General features: G+C 36.7%; 1 protein-coding gene across 1 annotated transcript in view; it reads left to right on the top strand.

Annotated features, from left to right (window-relative positions):
- The window catches only part of SLC16A1 (solute carrier family 16 member 1), a 37,666-nt gene extending 18,052 nt beyond the window's left edge, over nt 1-19,614 (top strand). Inside the window, exons 2-5 of the mRNA XM_059928034.1 lie at nt 1,158-1,418; nt 6,524-6,667; nt 11,946-12,797; nt 15,081-19,614. Of these exons, the coding sequence (XP_059784017.1) occupies nt 1,202-1,418; nt 6,524-6,667; nt 11,946-12,797; nt 15,081-15,358 (1,491 nt within the window). The 5' untranslated portion in view covers nt 1,158-1,201 and the 3' untranslated portion in view covers nt 15,359-19,614. The remainder of the gene's footprint in view (nt 1-1,157; nt 1,419-6,523; nt 6,668-11,945; nt 12,798-15,080) is intronic.
- The last annotated feature ends 20 nt before the right edge of the window (nt 19,615-19,634 follow it).

Raw genomic sequence — 19,634 nt, 5'->3', positions numbered from 1 at the left:
GTTCAGATGGATTGGAAGGAACAGTAGGAGATGACTTGTACACTACTCCTGCACTATGAAGTTAAGATTTGTGTTTTAGACTAAATGCTGTAGCCAAGAGTGAGTTTGTCATCTGTGACCTGTATTTATTTATTGTGTAATACAGTCTGAGTGGAGATAATTTGAAATGGACATGCTAACATACTGTTGTAGAATGAGTTATAGTATAGGGTGGAAGTTGGCTTTAAATAAATTAAAGGAGACCTTCATGAGAAAATAGGTAAGCCTACTATCAAACAAACACTCCCATCTTCTCCCTATTCATAATCTAACAGGAAGTTTCATTTTCTAACCTTGCTATTCATTAGTACTAGGTGGCTTCAAGAAAACGGGATAATCTTTGATTTGAAACTACGATCTTTTGACATTATAGTTCAACTTGTGAGTTTAACTGTGTTGTATTAGTTTCGTTGTTTAGGATTTTAACCAAGGAAGTTAGATAAAAGGAAACTTTTCTGAAATAATTTTCCAGGTCATTAAGTGAAATTCTTATGTGTTCAGAATGATCTTTTATTTTGCAAATTGCTACATATCTAGTGAATCAGGTACCTACTTCCTATCACTTTTAAGTCAGCATATTAGTAAGAGAAAGTCAGTATTGAAGAATACATGGGAAAAGGGAAAAACTTATAAAGCCTGTATTAAAACCTGAAACTTTTGTAGGGTATGTGTTATGTGAATTTTGCAAGCAGATAGTCAAATAAGACATTTATTTACTTATTTAGTTATTAGTAATTTGAGGAATTATATTAACTGCTAAGACAAGAAGGCTTATTTGAAATACAAAGGCTACATTTACTGAAAAGGATTTGTTTCAGTTATGGTTTCTTAAATGGTGAGGAGCTGTTTTCCTTTAAGCTACTAAAAAATATGGACAATATTGTGGCTCTGAAGTCTCTTTTTCTGATAACGTCCTTAGAAGATAATGTATATTGGCCAAGTAATGTTGAAAAATAGTTCAGTTACTTGAGAGCTAGGTGTAAAGGGTGCTTTGTTGTTGGGAATGCTAGGTGGGAGTGCTTTATTGCTGACATTTTATTTAAATTTTGTATCGTTTAGATATTTGGATTTGGGAGTGCTTTATTGCTGACATTTTATTTAAATTTTGTATCGTTTAGATATTTGGACTTGAACTGCATTTTGGGATTTATCTACACCAAAAATGCCACCAGCAGTTGGAGGTCCAGTTGGATACACCCCCCCAGATGGAGGCTGGGGGTGGGCAGTGGTAGTTGGAGCTTTCATTTCCATCGGCTTCTCCTATGCGTTTCCCAAATCTATTACTGTGTTCTTCAAAGAAATTGAAGGTATATTCAATGCCACCACCAGTGAAGTGTCATGGATATCTTCCATCATGTTGGCTGTCATGTATGGTGGAGGTAAGTACCCACTAAGGCCTGCTGTTTTAATTTTCATTAAGCAACCAGATGCTCTGTTTAGGTAACTTTAAAAAAAATGTTTTATTCGGTGAGGTGTTTTGAAATGGTATTTCTCAAAGCTTTATGTTTAGAGTCACATTTTTTATTCTTGTTAACAATGACAACTCTTGCTTTGTTTGTTGCACTATAGTATTCTGAAACAGAAATAAGAAATTGTGAGGATTTGTTCCAATTCGGTATCATTGAACTTAAAAAAGCTCTCAGAGGGAAAAAAAATTTTTTTAAACTCTCAGAAAAATGACATGTGCACAACTTATTTTTCTTATTGCTCTCTGCTAGACTCTTGAGGTATAAATGTAAATAAAGATTTTTAAAAATTAATGTTGGGAGAATTAAAGTAAATCGGGCTAACCTGAATAGCACAGTTCAAAGTCTGAGGTAAAATCTTTTCATAATGTTAGAATTAAAGAACTGGATAAAATCCTCCTTGTTTTGTTCCTTGTGATGTAATTAGTCCTAAAGCATTTCAGCTTCATCTTAAACTTAAGTTTTATCATTTTTTCCCTTTCTGTTTTCTTTGACATGTTGTGAAGAAAATGTGGAGAGTAAGTTGCTTACCTTAATATCATTTAAAATACTGTGGGTTTGTTTGTTTGTTTGTTTGCCTTGGAACATCAAAACACAATTTAACATGTAAAAGTCAAAACCTCCCATAATAATAAAATATGTAGTCGCTTAGTTAGCAGAGATGCGAAAGTTAAGTGTATTTATTTTTTGGGATTGACAGGGTTTCATGTTGCTTATTTAGCCAAGCTTTCACTTTTTTAATCATAATTTAGTGCCTCAGATTATTTTCACATGAGCTCTTTAATAGCCCAGTATAAAGATTCTGCATTTCAACTGTAAAACCTTAGCTTAGGCTTCTAATCTGGTGGCAGATTCAACCGATATTTACTATAAGCCCTATGCACCTAGTCCTCACTAGGCTAGGTGTGAATGATAGAGAACACTGATCTTTTTTTTTTTTTTTTTTTTGCATATTCAAAGAATATATTTTTATTTTACCATGTAAATAATTTTGGAAATATGACAGTACATTCAATATGAGGAATTTTAATACTGCCATCTTATATGTGAGAGAGGCAGTAGAGAAGAGTATCACGGGCATTTTTACTACAGAGAAACAGTTTACCACAGCCCTCAAGAGGGTACATGAGGAGTCACCATGAGGAAAGAAGTTGGAAAAAAATCTCATTCCTGCAGCTCTGAGAATCCTTGGGTGGGACCTGTGGAGGCAGAAGGTGGCTGTGGAGACTGGAAAACAGACTGCAGAGGTACACCATGGTCTGTTGCTGCCATCTTTTTTTGGTCTTATATCCACATAGCCACTGTGATTCTCTCATGCTATGATATTTGAGAACATTCCAAGATAAGAAGTGATACCCATTTAATATGTTTTTAAATGCTTTAGCTTCTTTCAGCTTCTCTAAGAGTTTCTGCTTGATGCTTCTATTGAAGCATGCTCCAGAGTTGAATGCCACTCCAAATTCACTGCCACGCCCTCATCTGCATACTAGGGCCTCTCATGGGTCATGTGCTGTCAGGGACCAGCGAGTCTGTAAAGAAACAACATGGCAGCGCATGGCAGTTAACAGCCGCCCCAGCTCTGAGAACACTGATCTTGATCCCTGCCCTTGGGAAGTTTGTAATCCTCTTGAGACAATAATGTAATCTCATGAAACAGGAATAAGTATTTGAAGTCCATAGATTAGTTCAGTACTTAATCTCATTGCACAGAAAAACGGGTAAGTTTTTTGTGCCTTTGAAATTTTGAACGTATGCCTGTTTTGTCTATTTTAAAATTAAGTACTTTTTAAAAGAACGTAAGTGCTAAATTATAGTACTTACCTTTTTTTCATGAGCCCAGAGAAATCAAAAGGGATTTTGGACCAATAATTTTGGAGGCTCTGAACTTGATCTGCCAGGATTTCTAATCAGGTTTTGACTAATGGCTTGAAGAAATTGGCGTAAATATTATCCAGAGGTACTCCAGGTGCTCAGTGTATCTTTAAGCTGATTACAAACAAGAGGTTCACTGATAACAAACAAGAGGTTCACATGTTGCAATTCTAAGAGCAAGAGCTTGAGAGCTGCTTGCCTTTTGCATCAGAAGTAAGTGATGTCAGTTGTGCTAATTGCACATGACACTTTCTTTTGGGAAAACAGTTCCTTCTTTGTCCTCACCCAGAGATAACTAACACGTTTCTCTGAATTTGTGTTATAATAGGCCTACAAGCTGTACCCCTCTCTATTTTTAATGATAGCTAATTGGGGCCATTCTTCCTGAAATAACTCTGAAAGATAAATTGCATATCAAGAGCCTTGTGGCATAATTTTTACTAAATGGGTTATTTTGTTTTGTTTGGCTCCTAGGTGGTATGACCCCATAAGAATTATATTTAAAACTGCCTTAATTCTTTAACTTGTACATTTCGGCCACACCCTCAACACTAATATGTTTTGAGTTGTGAGTGGTTTAGGGTTCAGTTTTCCTTCCTCCCTCCCTCCCTCCCTCCCTCCTTCCCTTCCTTCCTTCCTTCCTTCCTTCCTTCCTTCCTTCTTCCCTCCCTCCCTCCCTCCCTCCATGTGCTTTGGTTCACAGATACATACTGATACTTGTTAAAGTATATTTTTAAAGGAGAAGATCTTAGTTACTTACTCTTGGTTTTTGTTTGAGTTTTTCCTTTTTTTTAACATGAAAGAAAAGTATGGGGGGGGTGGGAGGAATTGGGAGATTGGGATTGACACATATACACTATTGAAACTATGTATAAAATAGATAACTAATGAGAACCTACTGTATAGCACAGGGAACTCACTCTACTCTGTGCTCTATGATGACCTAAATGGGAAGGAAATCCAAAAAAGAGGGGATATATGTATACGTATAGCTGATTCGTTTTGCTGTACAGTATTGTAAAGCAACTATACTCCAATAAAAATTAATTTAAAAAAATAAAAGTATAAATTCACATATTTTCCGTTCCACAGTAATGTCATCGTAACATTCCTAGTTTAGAACTTAAAATACTGCAACCTTACAGCATTAACTTCTACTTCACAGAGTCAACAGTGTGGCAGTATTTTTTTATCTTTGTAATTCTGACTATACAAAAATCTGTTTAATGACTAATTTATATGGACATATTTCATGAATATTCTTTCAATATTTAATTCTTTCATCATACACAAGCTGTAAATTCAAATTATTTCCAAAGCAGCTGTGGCCTAATATTTTCATGAAGTGACTTAGAAGTTTGATGAGAACTTGTTTATACACATCCTTGGTTGAGCCTGTAGTCTCTCCCGCAGCCATTTCTTGACCCAGAGAGAATTGGTCCTCCAAAATACTAGGATATCAAAAGCTTTCATTCCTTCTTGCATGTTTATTATATGTATGTATACATATATACATACGACATTTTGAATATACATACCATAATTTGAAATTGGGTTCCCTGGGGCCAGAGCCTGTCCTTTTAATCATAGTGCACCATACTGCAATTCTGAATATAGTTGCATTAGAATATGAGTAATGCAGAATTTTTCATAAGTGTTTATGGAAATAAAATATGTCAGCGTATGATCAGTAGTATATTCTGAATATGTGCATTCTGTGTCTGTTTTTAAAAATAGACTTACTATCTTCTAGGGAGGTAAGTATAGAATAAACAGAATAGAGTCAGAATTTACCACGCTAATAGAAGAAAAACTTGATTTGTATGTCTTCTGCTTTATAACTTTGGAACTGTAGTTCCAAAAATACATATGTAATGGGGAGAAAATGGGCTGGATTCGAAACTTGGTTCTCACTAGCTGCAAGTTCAAATATTAGTTCTTCTTGTGGTCCCCTTCCCTACTGATGCATTGCAGTGACCCTTTCTTATTTGCAGTCATCTGCCTTAACAAGGCAGACATGTTATGGTGTCATGTAAACAAAGTTGTTATCTCCAAAGTCCAGAGCCATGAAGTAGGGACATAAATATTATAAATAAATGAAATTCAGAGAATGTCAAATGTCATTCATTTGTAATCAGCAAATATTGTTAGTCTAAGAGTTGTGTTACAGCTCTTAAAACATTGTTTGCTTTAGATAAGACTCATAATTAAGACTTAAAATTTTGGAAAAGGGGAATTACAGTTTATACCTATTTGTAGCAAGTAAGGAGAGGCCATTTGATTTTTTTGTATTTGAAAACTGATACATGAAACGCATAAAATCTTTTTATTTGTGATCCTTATAACACTACACTTTTGTTTGGTTTCTTCTCTCACGTTAAAGAAAAACTGATTTTTTGGTATGCATCTCTTTAGCTGAGGAAATTTAATCTGGTTTATGTTGTTAAACCTGAGAATGTTTTGACCATTATCTGACTTAATCTTCTACAAACATTTTTTCATAGTTTTGCTGTCACAAAACAGCAGTATAGGCATGGAACCCGGTTAACCCTAGAAGACATTCCATTCAATTTAATACCTGAGATATCTAGGTGTAAATGGGAACAGTTTTGTTTTGTTTTGTTTTAAATTTAGATGTCCTAATTGCAAAACTACTGAACTTGGGGGAAAAAATATGTATTTTGCCTTTGTTTTTTCTTCTTTTTAAAAAATATGACACAAACTACACTTATGGTGATTTGTAAAGAATACTCTTAAAATCTCTCATCAGTCTGCCTATCCCAAAAATTAATATAGAGCAAATTTACTAAATATGTGTTGATCATATCCTAGATAAATCAAGAAGCCTATGAACGTCTGTTACCAAGGCTTTCAGCCTATTATGCCTTATAAGAGAAAGATTAAGGAAAGACTAGAGTCTTCTATATTTTAGTAAAATTCCATCCAAGATTTCAAGATAGAGAAGATACACAATTAATGATTCTTCTAGCATCTTTATTTTCCAGCACACATACCTATGATTATGAAGTAATTATAGATAACAGTATTCTTACCATTGCCTTTTGTTGTATCTGCTTATTTGGAAGGACTTGTCATTTAGTGCCATCAATGCCTTGTGTACCACTAAATTTTTGATTATCTCTTAGGTCCTATCAGCAGTATCCTGGTGAATAAATATGGCAGTCGTCCAATCATGATTGTTGGCGGTTGCTTGTCAGGCTGTGGCTTGATCGCAGCTTCCTTCTGTAACACTGTGCAGGAACTTTACTTGTGTGTCGGAGTCATTGGAGGTGAGTTGATACATTTTCAAGCATTAATATATTGCTGGCTATTTGGTATTCACCTGCATTGGTCTTTCAGATATTTTGAGTGAAAGTCCCTCCTTATAGAAATTATCATTTTGACAACCTGTTAATTTAAGAGCAATAGAAAATCAAGTTTTAAAAGAAATTGCTGTCATACAGTAGGTGTACATTGTTGAATAAATGAATTGAAAGAAATGATTGTATCCCTTGTCTTAAGAATAGTCAGTGGTGTGTAGATAAAATGTGTCCGGCAGTCATTGCAAGGGTGGTCATTGGTTACTATCTCTGTCTCGCTCTCTCTTTTTAAAAAAATTTTATTTATTTATTTGTTTGTTTGTTTGTTTATGGCTGCGTTAGGTCTTTGTTGCTGTGCGCAGGCTTTCTCTAGTTGTGGCGAGTGGCGGCTACTCTTTGTTTGCGGTGTGAGGGCTTCTCATTGCGGTGGCTTCTCTTGTTGCAGAGCACGGGCTACTCTTCATTGCGGTGCGCAGGTTTCTCATTGCGGTGGCTTCTCGTGTTGCAGAGCACGGACTCTAGGCGCACGGGCTTCAGTAGTTGTGGCTCGCGGGCTCTAGAGTGCAGGCTCAGTAGTTGTGGCGCATGGGCTTAGTTGCTCCGTGGCATGTGGGATCTTCCCAAACCAGGCAGGGCTCGAACCCACGTCCCCTCTGTTGGCAGGTGGATGAATTCTTAACCCCTGTGCCACCAGGGAAGTCCTTTCCCCTTATTTTAATAGCCAAATTAAGATAATGAACTGCTGATGAGTATGATAAAAAAAGATTATGTATAACTTCACAGTCCAGAGACTTTGACTACTAACATTTTGATGTATATATATCCTTCCCAACTTTTTTCTATACACAAACATAACTTTTTTCAGAACAAAAAGGGATACGGTTGCATAAAGTATTTTGTAACCAGTTTTTGTCACTTAAGAGCATATCATGAACAACAACAATATGTATGTCGGGCACTGTCTACATGCTGTGGGCATAGGGCAACAAGTCCAGCAAAGTCGTGCTCTTTCATGGGAGGAGGCAGACACTGCTACTCACAAATAAATAAGAAAAATCAGGGAGTGATAAATTCTATACAAAGACCTTGCTGAAGAGATGACCTTAATAGAGTAACAGCAGGGAACTAGCTTTGTGAAAATCTAGGGGAACATAGGCCCTAAATCAGCAGCATGCTTGTTAGCACTGGTGAGAATGGTCTGGTATGAGATCAGGGAGGTAAGGCCAGGGTAAAGGTTATGGACAGAAAGCCAATAGCAGGTTTGCAACAGGGGAGTGACCTAGTTTGGTTTACTGGTTTAAGTGTCTGTGAATAGCTTAGACATAAATGGTAGGGAGAAAGAAGGGGCCAGGGAGAGAGCATCTCCAAGTTATTTGAATATTTACTTATACTAGCACCATTTATTGAATACTTCTTGTTGCAGTAATTTAAAATATTACTTTTATCATACATTAAATGTTTATATATATTTTAGGTATATTCCTGGACTTTATGTCCACTTTCTTGGTTCAGTGTTTACCTGTTCCTGAGTCAGAGTCACACTATTCTATTGATTGTAGCTTTTAAAAGTCTGTTTTAAATATCTGTTCTGTTTAGTCCCATCCTGCATCACCCGAAAGTTTCTGGTTGACTCCCATGTATTCTCTAGTATGTTTTAGAATCATTTTACCTCATCTCCAAAATGAAATGCACTGATATTGTCATTGGAATCACGTCAAGTTAGCACTTTCATTTGGGGAGTATTGACATCTTGGCAATGTTGTGTTTAATTATACAAAAACTTTGTGTGTTGGTTTTAATTCTCTGTCCCTTCAGGAAAGTTATACAATTTAGCCATTATAAATTGCACACTTTAAAGTTTTTGGTGCTGTTGTAAAAGGAATAATTTTGTATTGCCTACTTTATTTTAAAAACTGTTTTTAAAACTCTATTTGATAACCGTCTCCTTAATTACCGTCTTTGCTTATAATGATCCTTCACGTGACTTGCCAGATGACAGTTAATCACCTTCAAATAATATAAATAACAATTATAAAAATAACTACTAACATTTATTGAGTGGTTACTACATGCCAGGCACTAAGTTCTTTAGTCACAGCAGTGCTGTGCGCCTGTTTTACATACCAGGCAACAGTCACAGGAGGGTCAACATGTCTGACATTACACAGCCAATAAGTGATGATGACGAGATTTGAACCTACAGAGTCTGGTTTTATTTATTTTTTTATTTTTTCACCACACAGTTGATCCCCTTACTCATTTCACCCTCTGCCCCTTTTTCTTTGGTGACCACTACTCTGTTCTCTATATCTACATAATTGTTTGGTTTGGTTTGTTCATTTATTTTGTTTTTGTTTGTTGGTTTTGTATATTCCACATATGACTGAAATCATTATGGTATTTGTCTTTCTCCATCTGACTTATTTTACTTGGCATAATGCCCTCAAGCTCCATCCACGTTGTCGGAAATAGCAACATTTCATCTTTTTTTTATGGCTGAGTAGTATTTCATTATGTGTGTGTGTGAGGGGGGTATGTATACATATACATCAACGATCTTTATCCATTCGATCATTGACGGGCACTTAGGTTGTTTCCATATCTTGGCTATTGTAAATAATGCTGTGATGAACATGGGTGGGTGCTGTTATCTTTTCACATTAGTGTTCTTTTGTATTCTTTGGATAAATACACAGAAGCGGGATACCTGGATCATATGGTCGTTCAAGTCTTAATTTTTTTAGGAATCTCCATACTGTGTGTGTAGTGGCTGTACCAGTTTATTCCCACCAACAGTGTATGAGTGTGCCCTTTTCTCCACATCCTCACCAACAGTTGTCATTTCTTGTTTTTGATAATAGCCATTCTGACAGGTATGAGGTGATCTCACTGTGGTTTTGATTTGCATTTCCGTAATAGTTAGTGACGTTGAATATCTTTTCATGTGCCTGTTGGCCATCTGTATGTCTTCTTTGGGAAAATGTATATTCAACTGCTCTGCCTTTTTTTTTTTGGCCACTCCTCACAGCATGCGGGATATTAGATCCCTAACCAGGGATTGAACCCATGCCCCCTGCAGTGGAAGCGTTGAGTCTTAACCACTGGACTGACAGGGAAGTCCCGACTCTGCCCATTTTATAATTGGAGTTTTTTGTTGTTGTTGAATTGTATGAGTTCTTTATATATTTTGGACATTACCCCTTATCAGATATAGCATTTGCAAATAACTTCTCCCATTCAGTAGGTTCTCTTTTCATTTTATTGATCCACTTCCTTTGCTATGCAGAAGCAATTTGACGTAATCCCATTTGTTTATTTTTGCTTTGGTTTTCTTTGCCTGAGGAGGAGACATATCTAGAAATATATTGCTAAGACCATACTGCCTGTATTTTCTTCTAGGAATTTTATGGTTTCAGATCTTATATTCAAGTCTTTAATCCATTTTGAATTAATTTTTGTGTTTGGTGTGAGATAGTGGTCTAGGTTTTTTGTTTCTTGGGTTTTTTTTGGCATTGGCTGTCTGGTTTTCCCAACACCATTTACTGAGGAGACTATCCTTTCTTACTGTATGTTCTTTGTTCCTTTGTTGTAAATTAATTGTCCATGTATGCATGGGTTTATTTCTGGGCTCTCAATTCTGTTCCATAGATCTATGTATCTATTTCTCTGCCACTACAATGCTGTTTTGATTACTATGGCTTTGTAGTATAGTTTGAAATCAGGGAGTGTGCTACCTCCATCTTTGTTCGTTTTTCTCAGGATTGCTTTGGCTATTCGGGGTCTTTTGTGGTTCCATATAAATTTTAGAATTTTTTATTCTATTTCTGTGAATAATGTCCTTGGGATTTTGATATGGATTGCGTTGAACCTGTAGATTGCTTTAGGTAATAAGGACATTTTGACAATGTTGATTCTTCCAATCCATGAGCACGAAATATCTTTCCATTGATTTGTGTCTTCAGTTTCTTTGAACAGTGTCTTATAGTTTTCAGGGTGCAAGTCTTTAACCTCCTTGGTTAAATTTATTCCTAGATATTTTATTCTTTTTCTTAGGATTATAAATGGGATTGTTAATTTCTGATAGCTCATTGTTAGCATATAGAAATGCAACAGATTTTGATTTATACTGATTTTGTATGCTGCAATCTTATTGTATTTGTTTATTATTTCTAATAATTTCTTGGTGGAGTCTTCAGGGTTTTCTATACATAAAATCATGACAGTGTACAAACAGTGACAGTTTTACTTCCTTTCCAATTTGGATGCCTTTTATTTCTTTTTCTTGCCAAATTACTCTGGCTAGTCCACATAGCCTGGCTTTAGAGCTCACACTTTAAACCGCTATACAATATTATGTCCTACTTTCCATTACTTATATCTTTTTTTAAGTTTATTTTTCATTTTATTTTTTATTGAGGTATAGTTGGTTTACAGTATTAAGTTTCAGGTGTATAGCACAGTGATTCACAATTTTTAAAGGTTATATTCCATTTATAGTTATTATAAAATATTGGCTATATTCTCTGTGTGGTACAGTAGATCCTTGTAGCTTATTTTATATATAATACTTTGTACCTCCTAATTCCCTACCACAATCTTACCCCTCACCCCTTCCCTCTCTCCACTGTTAACCACCAATTTGTTCTCTATGAGTCTGTTTCTTTTCTGTTATATTTGCTAGTTTGTTTTATTTTTTAGATTCCACATATAAGTGGTAACATACAGTATTTGCATTACTCTCTCTCTAACTTATCTTATTTCACTTAGCATAATACCCTCCAAGTCCATCCATGTTGTTCCAAGTGGCAAATTTTTGTTCCTTTTTTATGGCTGAGTAGTATTCCATTGGGGGGAATTTTATTTTTATATATATCTATCTACATCTTTATTCATTCTTCTGTTGGTGGACACTTAGGTTGCTTCCATATCTTGGCAACTGTAAATAATGCTGTTATGAACATTGGGTCTTTTGTAGTTTCATGTAAATTTTAGAATTTTTTGTTCTATTTCTGTGAAAAATGTCCTTGGGATTTTGATAGGGATTGCACTGAACATGTAGGTTGCTTTAGGTAATAAGGACATTTTGACAATGTTAATTCTTCTAATCCATGAGCACAGAGTATCTTTCCATTTATTTGTATCTTTTTGAATTATATACCTCTTAATTTCTTTGTCTGGTTAAGTAATGCCAAATATGTTTCTGACATTTATTGGAGTATGTGATTCTTTTTTCCCCCCCTCTCCCCAGGTCTTGGGCTTGCCTTCAACTTGAATCCAGCTCTGACCATGATTGGCAAGTATTTCTACAAGAGGCGACCGTTGGCAAATGGACTGGCCATGGCAGGCAGCCCTGTGTTCCTCTCTACCCTTGCCCCACTCAATCAGGCTTTCTTTGGTATCTATGGCTGGAGAGGAAGCTTCCTAATTCTTGGGGGCTTACTATTAAACTGCTGTGTGGCTGGAGCTCTGATGAGACCAATAGGGCCCAAGCCAACCACTGCAGGGAAATATAAGTCTAAAGAATCCCTTCAGGAAGCAAAAAAGGGGGCAGGTGACGCAAATACAGATCTCATTGGAGGAAATCCGAAAGAAGAGAAAAGATCAGTCTTCCAAACACTTAATAAATTCCTGGACTTATCCCTGTTCAAGCACAGAGGCTTTTTACTCTACCTGTCTGGAAATGTGCTCATGTTTTTTGGACTATTTACACCTTTGGTCTTTCTTAGTAATTATGGCAAGAGTCAGCATTACTCTAGTGAGAAGTCTGCCTTCCTTCTTTCCATTCTGGCTTTTGTTGACATGGTAGCCAGACCTTCTATGGGACTTGTAGCCAACACAAAGTGGATAAGACCTCGAGTTCAGTATTTTTTTGCTGCTTCTATTATTGCAAATGGAGTTTGCCATCTGGCAGCACCTTTGTCCTCTAGCTATATAGGATTCTGTGTCTATGCGGGATTCTTCGGATTTGCATTTGGGTGGCTCAGCTCAGTATTGTTTGAAACGCTGATGGACCTTGTTGGACCCCAGAGGTTCTCCAGTGCTGTGGGATTGGTGACCATTGTGGAATGCTGTCCTGTCCTGCTGGGGCCACCACTTTTAGGTATAGTATGTCTCTTTATTTCTGTGGTTCTAATAACATAAAACAGAAGATTAGGAAGGTGATAGAAAGCAGAAATCAGTGAGCTGCTTGATAGTCTTTCTTCGCTTCTGTACCCTCAGTGCTGGCACAATGCTTGGTACAGCGTAATTGCTCAAATACTTAATAGAACTGAATTAAAGTGAATCATCAAGCTGAAAGAGGAATAAAAAACTATTACAAACTTAAGTATGTATAATATTTTTTCCTGATAAAAAACCTAACCTGTTTATTGTAGAAAAATGTATGTATAACCACCTTTAAAATACTGTTGGTGATTTCTTTTTAATTGTGGAATTTATCTCAGCAGTAATATTTAAAATAATAACAGTAGGTACCAGGTGAGGGCTCACAGTATACCAGGGACTGTCCTAATCTTTTTCTATATTTTGTCATGTATTATAAGTCTGTGATGTAGGACTATTATTGTTCCCGCTTTATAAATAAAGAAATAGAGGCTTCTAAAAGTGAAATAACTTGCCTAAGATCACACAGCTAGTAAGTGACAATAAAACCTGATGTATTATTATTCTCTTAAGAATGCTAAATGGTTTACATTTTAAAATTATTATTAATACAGAATGCAACAATAATTTGGACTTCTGGATGTGACTCATGCTTTTGAGATTATGCACTATAAAGTAAGGAGGGATACATAACAGAAGGTCCACTACTGACCTGTCCACCCTCTCTCCTCCCTATATACACCGAAGGAGAGTCCAAATCCTGTCCATTTTCGCTTCCTAAATCTCTTTCTAATCTGCCTGTTTTCTCTCCATCACAACTACCACTCTTATCTAAATCTCCTATCTTCTATCAGTAGCCTTCTAACTTTACCCATATCCACCCTAGCTGTTCTTCGTCTCTTAGAACACTCCAGTTGCTTCCCACATCTCGGGGTGAAGATCAAATTCCCTGTTGTGGCCTATTAGGTCCTGCGTGGCCTGGCCCACCTGTGTCTCCAGCCTCATTTCCCACCACTCAGTTTGCTCTCTGTGCTCCTCTCACACCCTGTGCTTCCTCTTACCACCTGCCTTTGCACTGGCTGTTCTCTGCCCTGAGCCTTTTCCCATCTCCCTTCTCCTTGATAACTCCTATCCTGTAAGTCTTGGCTAAGGTTACACTTTAAGAAAAGGCTTCCTGACCCTAATTGCTGGTCTAAAACCCCTATTTTCTGCCTTCAAACCTTCCTTGTAGCTCTTGTCACAGTCTGTGTAGTTATTGGATTAACATTTCTCTTCTCCACTGAGCTGTGGACGTTACCTCCTTTGCACACCCTTAACTCAGGGCCTAGCAGACCCAGGGCCGTGTGTATATTTAGAGAATCAGTAAGTATTGCCGAGTGTGTGGTGCCCTATATTGGAAAACCGTATGGAATTATATTTGAATTGGTTAATATGTCCATTATATGTGTAGGGTTTTCCATAGTTTAATAAATACTAGTTTGAGATGCTAACAAATTTTACTATAACAAGGAATTCATGGCCGAAAAATGTTTGGCAACGCCAAAGTAAATAAGTTTCTTTACTATCAGGCCTAATAAAGCCTTTAATAGAAAAGACTATGTGTCATTTCCAAATTTACTTGACTTTGGAAACACTAGGGAGTAATCCTGTAGCACAGAAGTTATGGTGCAGGCCTCAAGAGTCAGACTTGCTGTGGGTTGAAAGCCAACCTGTTTCATTTACAAGCTTTGTGACCTTGGACGAGTTACTTAAGGTTTCTGTACTTTGGTTTTTCTGTTATACAATGGGGATGATGATAGAACCTTCCTGTTGTGAGGATTAAGCACTTAGAATGGTGGAAAGGTGTTGCTGTTAGTTAATGTTTTAGCAGAGGATGAGTGTTCACAGGAACGCCCTTTGGGAAATGCTGATGTCAGAGAAAGTACTTTGGCCTGGGAGACTGGAATTAGCTCTATGGCCTTGGGCAAGACTACTAAACCTCTTTTGAGCAACAAATTTTTCCATTGAATATTGAGAGAATTGACTCTAGGTGATCTCTAGGACTTTCCCAATTCAAATTTACCAAGATTTAATTATTTTCAAGTTCCTAAAGTTAACAGACTACGAAGGGCCATCCAAAATCAGTGTGACATTATAAGTAAAAGATCAGATAATTATGAGCAGTTTCTTTTTAGACTAATTTGTCATTTATGGGCTCTTTGAATGGATTCTTAAGCTTTATTTGGGAAAGGGCATAACCGTCTACCCACATAATTTTTTTTTTTCTTTTTGACGTCTTTAGGTCGTCTCAATGACATATATGGAGACTACAAATACACATACTGGGCATGTGGCATAATCCTTATTGTCGCAGGCATCTATCTTTTCATCGGCATGGGCATCAATTACCACCTTCTTGCAAAAGAACAGAAAGCTGAGCAGCAGCAGAAAAAGGAAAGTAAAGAGGAGGAGACCAGTATAGATGTTGCTGAGAAGCCAAAAGAAGTTACCGATGCAGCAGAATCTCTGGAGCCTAAAAGCATAGAAGGAGGCCCCAAAGAGGAGGAGAGCCCAGTTTGAACCTGTGGGGCTGATGGGTAAATGGAGCAGCTCATGACCCCAAATGTTCTATTGGCCTGTGATCTACCAGTGGTGCTCAATGCAAATACTGGACATTTCTGTGGGAATCATACCAGGGGTTCACTGATGGAATTTTTGTTTCACTCCTTACCAGTAGCCTGGGCTAAAAATGTCATAGCCTTTGGGAAGGAAGTGGTTGAAAAAGAATGAGAGAAGGAAGTCGGGTTTGTGTGTTTGTTTGTTTAAATCTTTGCTTTTAACAGTGTCATGATAAATGTGCTGTGATAGTGTGATAATAATATGTGCCTTAAGTTTTAGTCTTTAGGGAGCCTTAACTTCTAAAACCATTCTGCTTAATTCATCCATTTTAAGTGTTCCGTTACAAGGAAAAGTAACTAGTTTGAGGCAAATCTAAAATTTAAAATTAATCTTGCTTCATTGTTATTTGTAATAATAGTGTCAGACATTGCCACTAGAAGATTTGAAAGTTGGGGTTTTTATAAAATCCTGACTAAAATATTTTCCTAGCATCAGTAGTTCCTTGGCATATGTGCCTGCTAGATATATATTTAGGAAATTTAAGGCATAAAACTTTGCAAACATCTTGGCTGTTCTAGATGCACTGTACTCATCAGTACACCTCCAGTATCTTTTCCTGGTTTGCTTATTAGAAGCCAAGTGCTTGAGAGTTGACTTCATTAAATTACTATTTTTGCTCCCCTTTCCAAAGATAAATTTTGAGTGGTCATAGATCACCGCCCCTTTTGAGATCACATAGTATTCCCCCCCCCCCCACTGGAAAAATTAGTATTAAAATACACAAAACTGTGTATTTGTGCCTCCTCAGTAAATTAAACATAAGACAGATATTTCAAACAGCAGCTGAATTCAGCTTAGGTTTTTCCAAAACTTCAGTTAAACTGTGAGACTTGGAATCTTTTGTTGTTGTTTTTCCTGGAATTTTCCCCCTTTGATTCATAGTGGTTCCATTTATATCCACATCTAGCTTAGCACTGTGTGTGAGATAGTCTTTGTGTGTTCAGTTTTTTGGGTTTTTTTTTTAATGTTTGCTAATTAAGGGGACCCATAGAGATTTGGCCCACACAAACCAATAAGGATAAGATTGGGAGAGAAGTTGCTACGTTTGCTTCAATAAGTAACTCCTTTTCTTTTTCTTATAAGGCCTTAAAGAAAATTATGTTTTGCTTAGAATTATTGGACACGTTCTTACTCTTTACACAAACCTAAAGATTTTGTGACCCTTTTCACTTATCTGAAAAGTAGAGAAATGGGTTTAGTATAAAGATAGGAAGGAGGATGGACCAGAATGAAAACTGTAAATATTTTTTCACCTAATATCTTTTAAATGGTGGCAGGAGGATAATGATAGACATTCAATAAATTATATTCAGTGCATTTTAAAATATCATTGTAATTGACAGTGTGAAGGTATAGATATAAAACCTTTAAGAGGCTGGCTTTTTAAAATAAACTTTTTTTTTTTTTTTTAAGAAATGTTTCTTCTTCCATATGCTTATTTTCTTGAGGAAAATATTGTTTGTTTTCATTTTTATTGTCAAGATTCAATTTGGCCCTTCCTAATGTAAATTATTCAGCTTATGTGTGTTGGGATTTGTGTATATGGCTTATTTTGATTTTTCTCCTTACCTCTTCTTTAAGGCAAGCAGGAGGGGAATTTTTTGAAACGACCTCTCTGAAAGCATTTTGAAACCAGAGCAGTTAATCCTAAGGATACAATGAAAACTCCCTTTCTGTGCCCAAGTATCATGGCAGATGGAGGAGGAATTTTAGTGGAGAAGCCGACTGTGATTGTTGGCAGGCTTGGCTCCAGTTTGGACTCTGCCATTTTCCATGGACTTAACCTCTGTGTGCCTGTTTCCCCTTCTATAAAAATGAGGATCACCCTTGAGTAAAGTAATACAAGTAAAAAATGTGGGGTGGGGGGAGTAAACCCAGTGTATAAGATTATTTTTCCCCATCCCAGTTGTTAAGCTACATCCACACATAAGACCCTACTTAGTCTTTTTCCGTTAGTTGAATCTTGTTAGTGAAATGAGGGGGTTTTGGTGCAGACTGACCATTTATTAGAAGGAAGTGTTCTGAAGTTACTGTATTCTGAAGCAAAGTTTAAAAACTGGCTCAAAGCTGGACTGAGCAAACCTTTTATCACCCAGTCCAACTCTGACTTTTTCCCATTGAAGATTCAAGCTTAAGGGATTTATTCAAGATCAAGTTTGGTAACAGAGCCAACACTAAAACCCGATATAGGCCTACTCTGCCATCTATTCCTTGTTAACAATCAGGTAATCCTCTCTGTGTTGCAGTGTTGTGTTCAACACTGGATGCATCTGGGCTCTCTGACTGGGCAGTCTGTTGTCCCTTGCTCCATATGAGGATTGACTAGACTTCTTAATTTTATTTCAGTTGACACAGCTTCAGTGGCTGCTTTGGGAAAATAGAGTACCTGCCTATCTTTGTTTGCGTTGTCCCACACTCTCCAAGTCACAGAGAGAACGTACATCTCTCTAAGTAGTTGTGCCCAAAGAGGCTGGGGACTGTTCAAGAGTATATACTCTGAAATAGCCTCCCAATTCAAATCTGGAAAATTATTTAAGAAACTGATAGGTTGGACAGTTGCAGATGATCATGATAATAAGGCCATATTATCACATTATAGTCCTCTGTTGAGAACTGAAATTATCTTAAACTATTCAAAATAAATAATTTCTACAAAAAATATTCAGGAAAGGATGATGCTAAAACAAATTATGGAAAATTCAGGGAGGTATTTTTATCCCCGATTTAATCACGTTGATGAATAATCCTCTTATTCTTGGGTTGTGTGAATTTAGTAGTTTGTACCATAGATTATATATGTCAATAATAATCCTGTATTTTAAAAAGGAAGAAAAAATTGTTAACAGCCATTTAATATATGAGCCAATGTTTTATTATATTGAATTTCAGATTGATAAATTGGGTATTGGTTTATATGAAAAACCTCAATGTCTGGGTTTTACACCTTCCCTAGCAAATGGTTCACAGTGTAATAAACTTAATTATCAGGTGTGTGCCCCCTGCCCCCTCCTTATGGTTGGAAAGATGAGGCAAGGTTAACAGTAAATTTCCACCTTTGCAACAACATGGCTTGTTTTAATAATCGGCTCAGGCACTTGAAGAAAGAGGTTAATGATAGACTTCTGTCACTATGAAAACTTGATAAGGAAGTGATGGCCTAAGCTTGCCTGGCTTGCCCAAATGTGAGACATTAAGCCAAACCTCCTTAGATGCTTCTAATCTGAAGCATCTAAGGAGGTTTCAAGTACATCATCGTTCCTGAAATGTGTTCTAGCTTTTTATCCTTTCCCCCATTTAGTCTGGGCCATAGTGACAATCATTCAATTGAGAGTGATTGGCAGAGTATCTTTCTCCTCAGCTGAACAGCACTGATTTACTTACTTTTTGCTGACTTTTACCTTGACTTGCTAGAGGAGACTGGAATAGCTAGCAAAGGAATCACAGCCTACCGGTTGCCTAACAATATAGACTGCTAGGGTTAAGCATCAGATGTTTTCTTTTGTAAGGTATTAATAATTAGTACCATCCCCCACTAGGGTTGTCATGAAGGTTAGTTGATATGTGACAGCTTGTGTTAAGTAAGGGCTTAATAAGGGTAAGCACCTGACTATTAAAAAAAAAAATCAAAGAAAAGTGGTACCTGGGAAAAAATTGAGCTCTTCTAATTCCCAAGGTGGGTGGAGCCTTACATGCAGAGGATAGTTCTAAGGGAGTGACTCTTAAAGATAAGACTATTAGCTAAAAATGATCAAAAACTCTCCTTTTGGATCAAATCCTCCGTTTAGTCTTACAACTGTAATGGTCTTTGTTTGGTAATGAATGGAAACTAACACCTCATGAGGTTGTTGCATATATGTCCCGGCTCTTTAAGTAAGGTGGATTTGAATCCCAAAGCCCTTGCTCTTTGTACACTGCCTCCACAAGGAAGACACCTGACTAGTAACTGATAATCTTTTCCCTTCAATATTTGTGATGATTCTTAAAGAGCAGAAATGTAACTAGTAACCAATCATGATTAAAGTCCTTTGTCCCTAGCAATGTTCTTAAAGGTAAACTGAAAGATTGATGAGATTTTTATTTTTCTCTACTATATCAATAACATGACTTAAATTTTAAATTATCATCAGTTGGTGGCTCAATAAATTGGTACAACAATATTGGCAAAGCAATTTCATAA

The sequence above is a fragment of the Balaenoptera ricei genome, chromosome 1, assembly GCF_028023285.1.
Source record: "Balaenoptera ricei isolate mBalRic1 chromosome 1, mBalRic1.hap2, whole genome shotgun sequence".
In the NCBI taxonomy this organism is placed as follows: domain Eukaryota; kingdom Metazoa; phylum Chordata; class Mammalia; order Artiodactyla; family Balaenopteridae; genus Balaenoptera; species Balaenoptera ricei.
The sequence above is the reverse complement of the archived record's forward strand: the minus strand, read 5'-3'. Positions and strand labels throughout refer to the sequence as shown.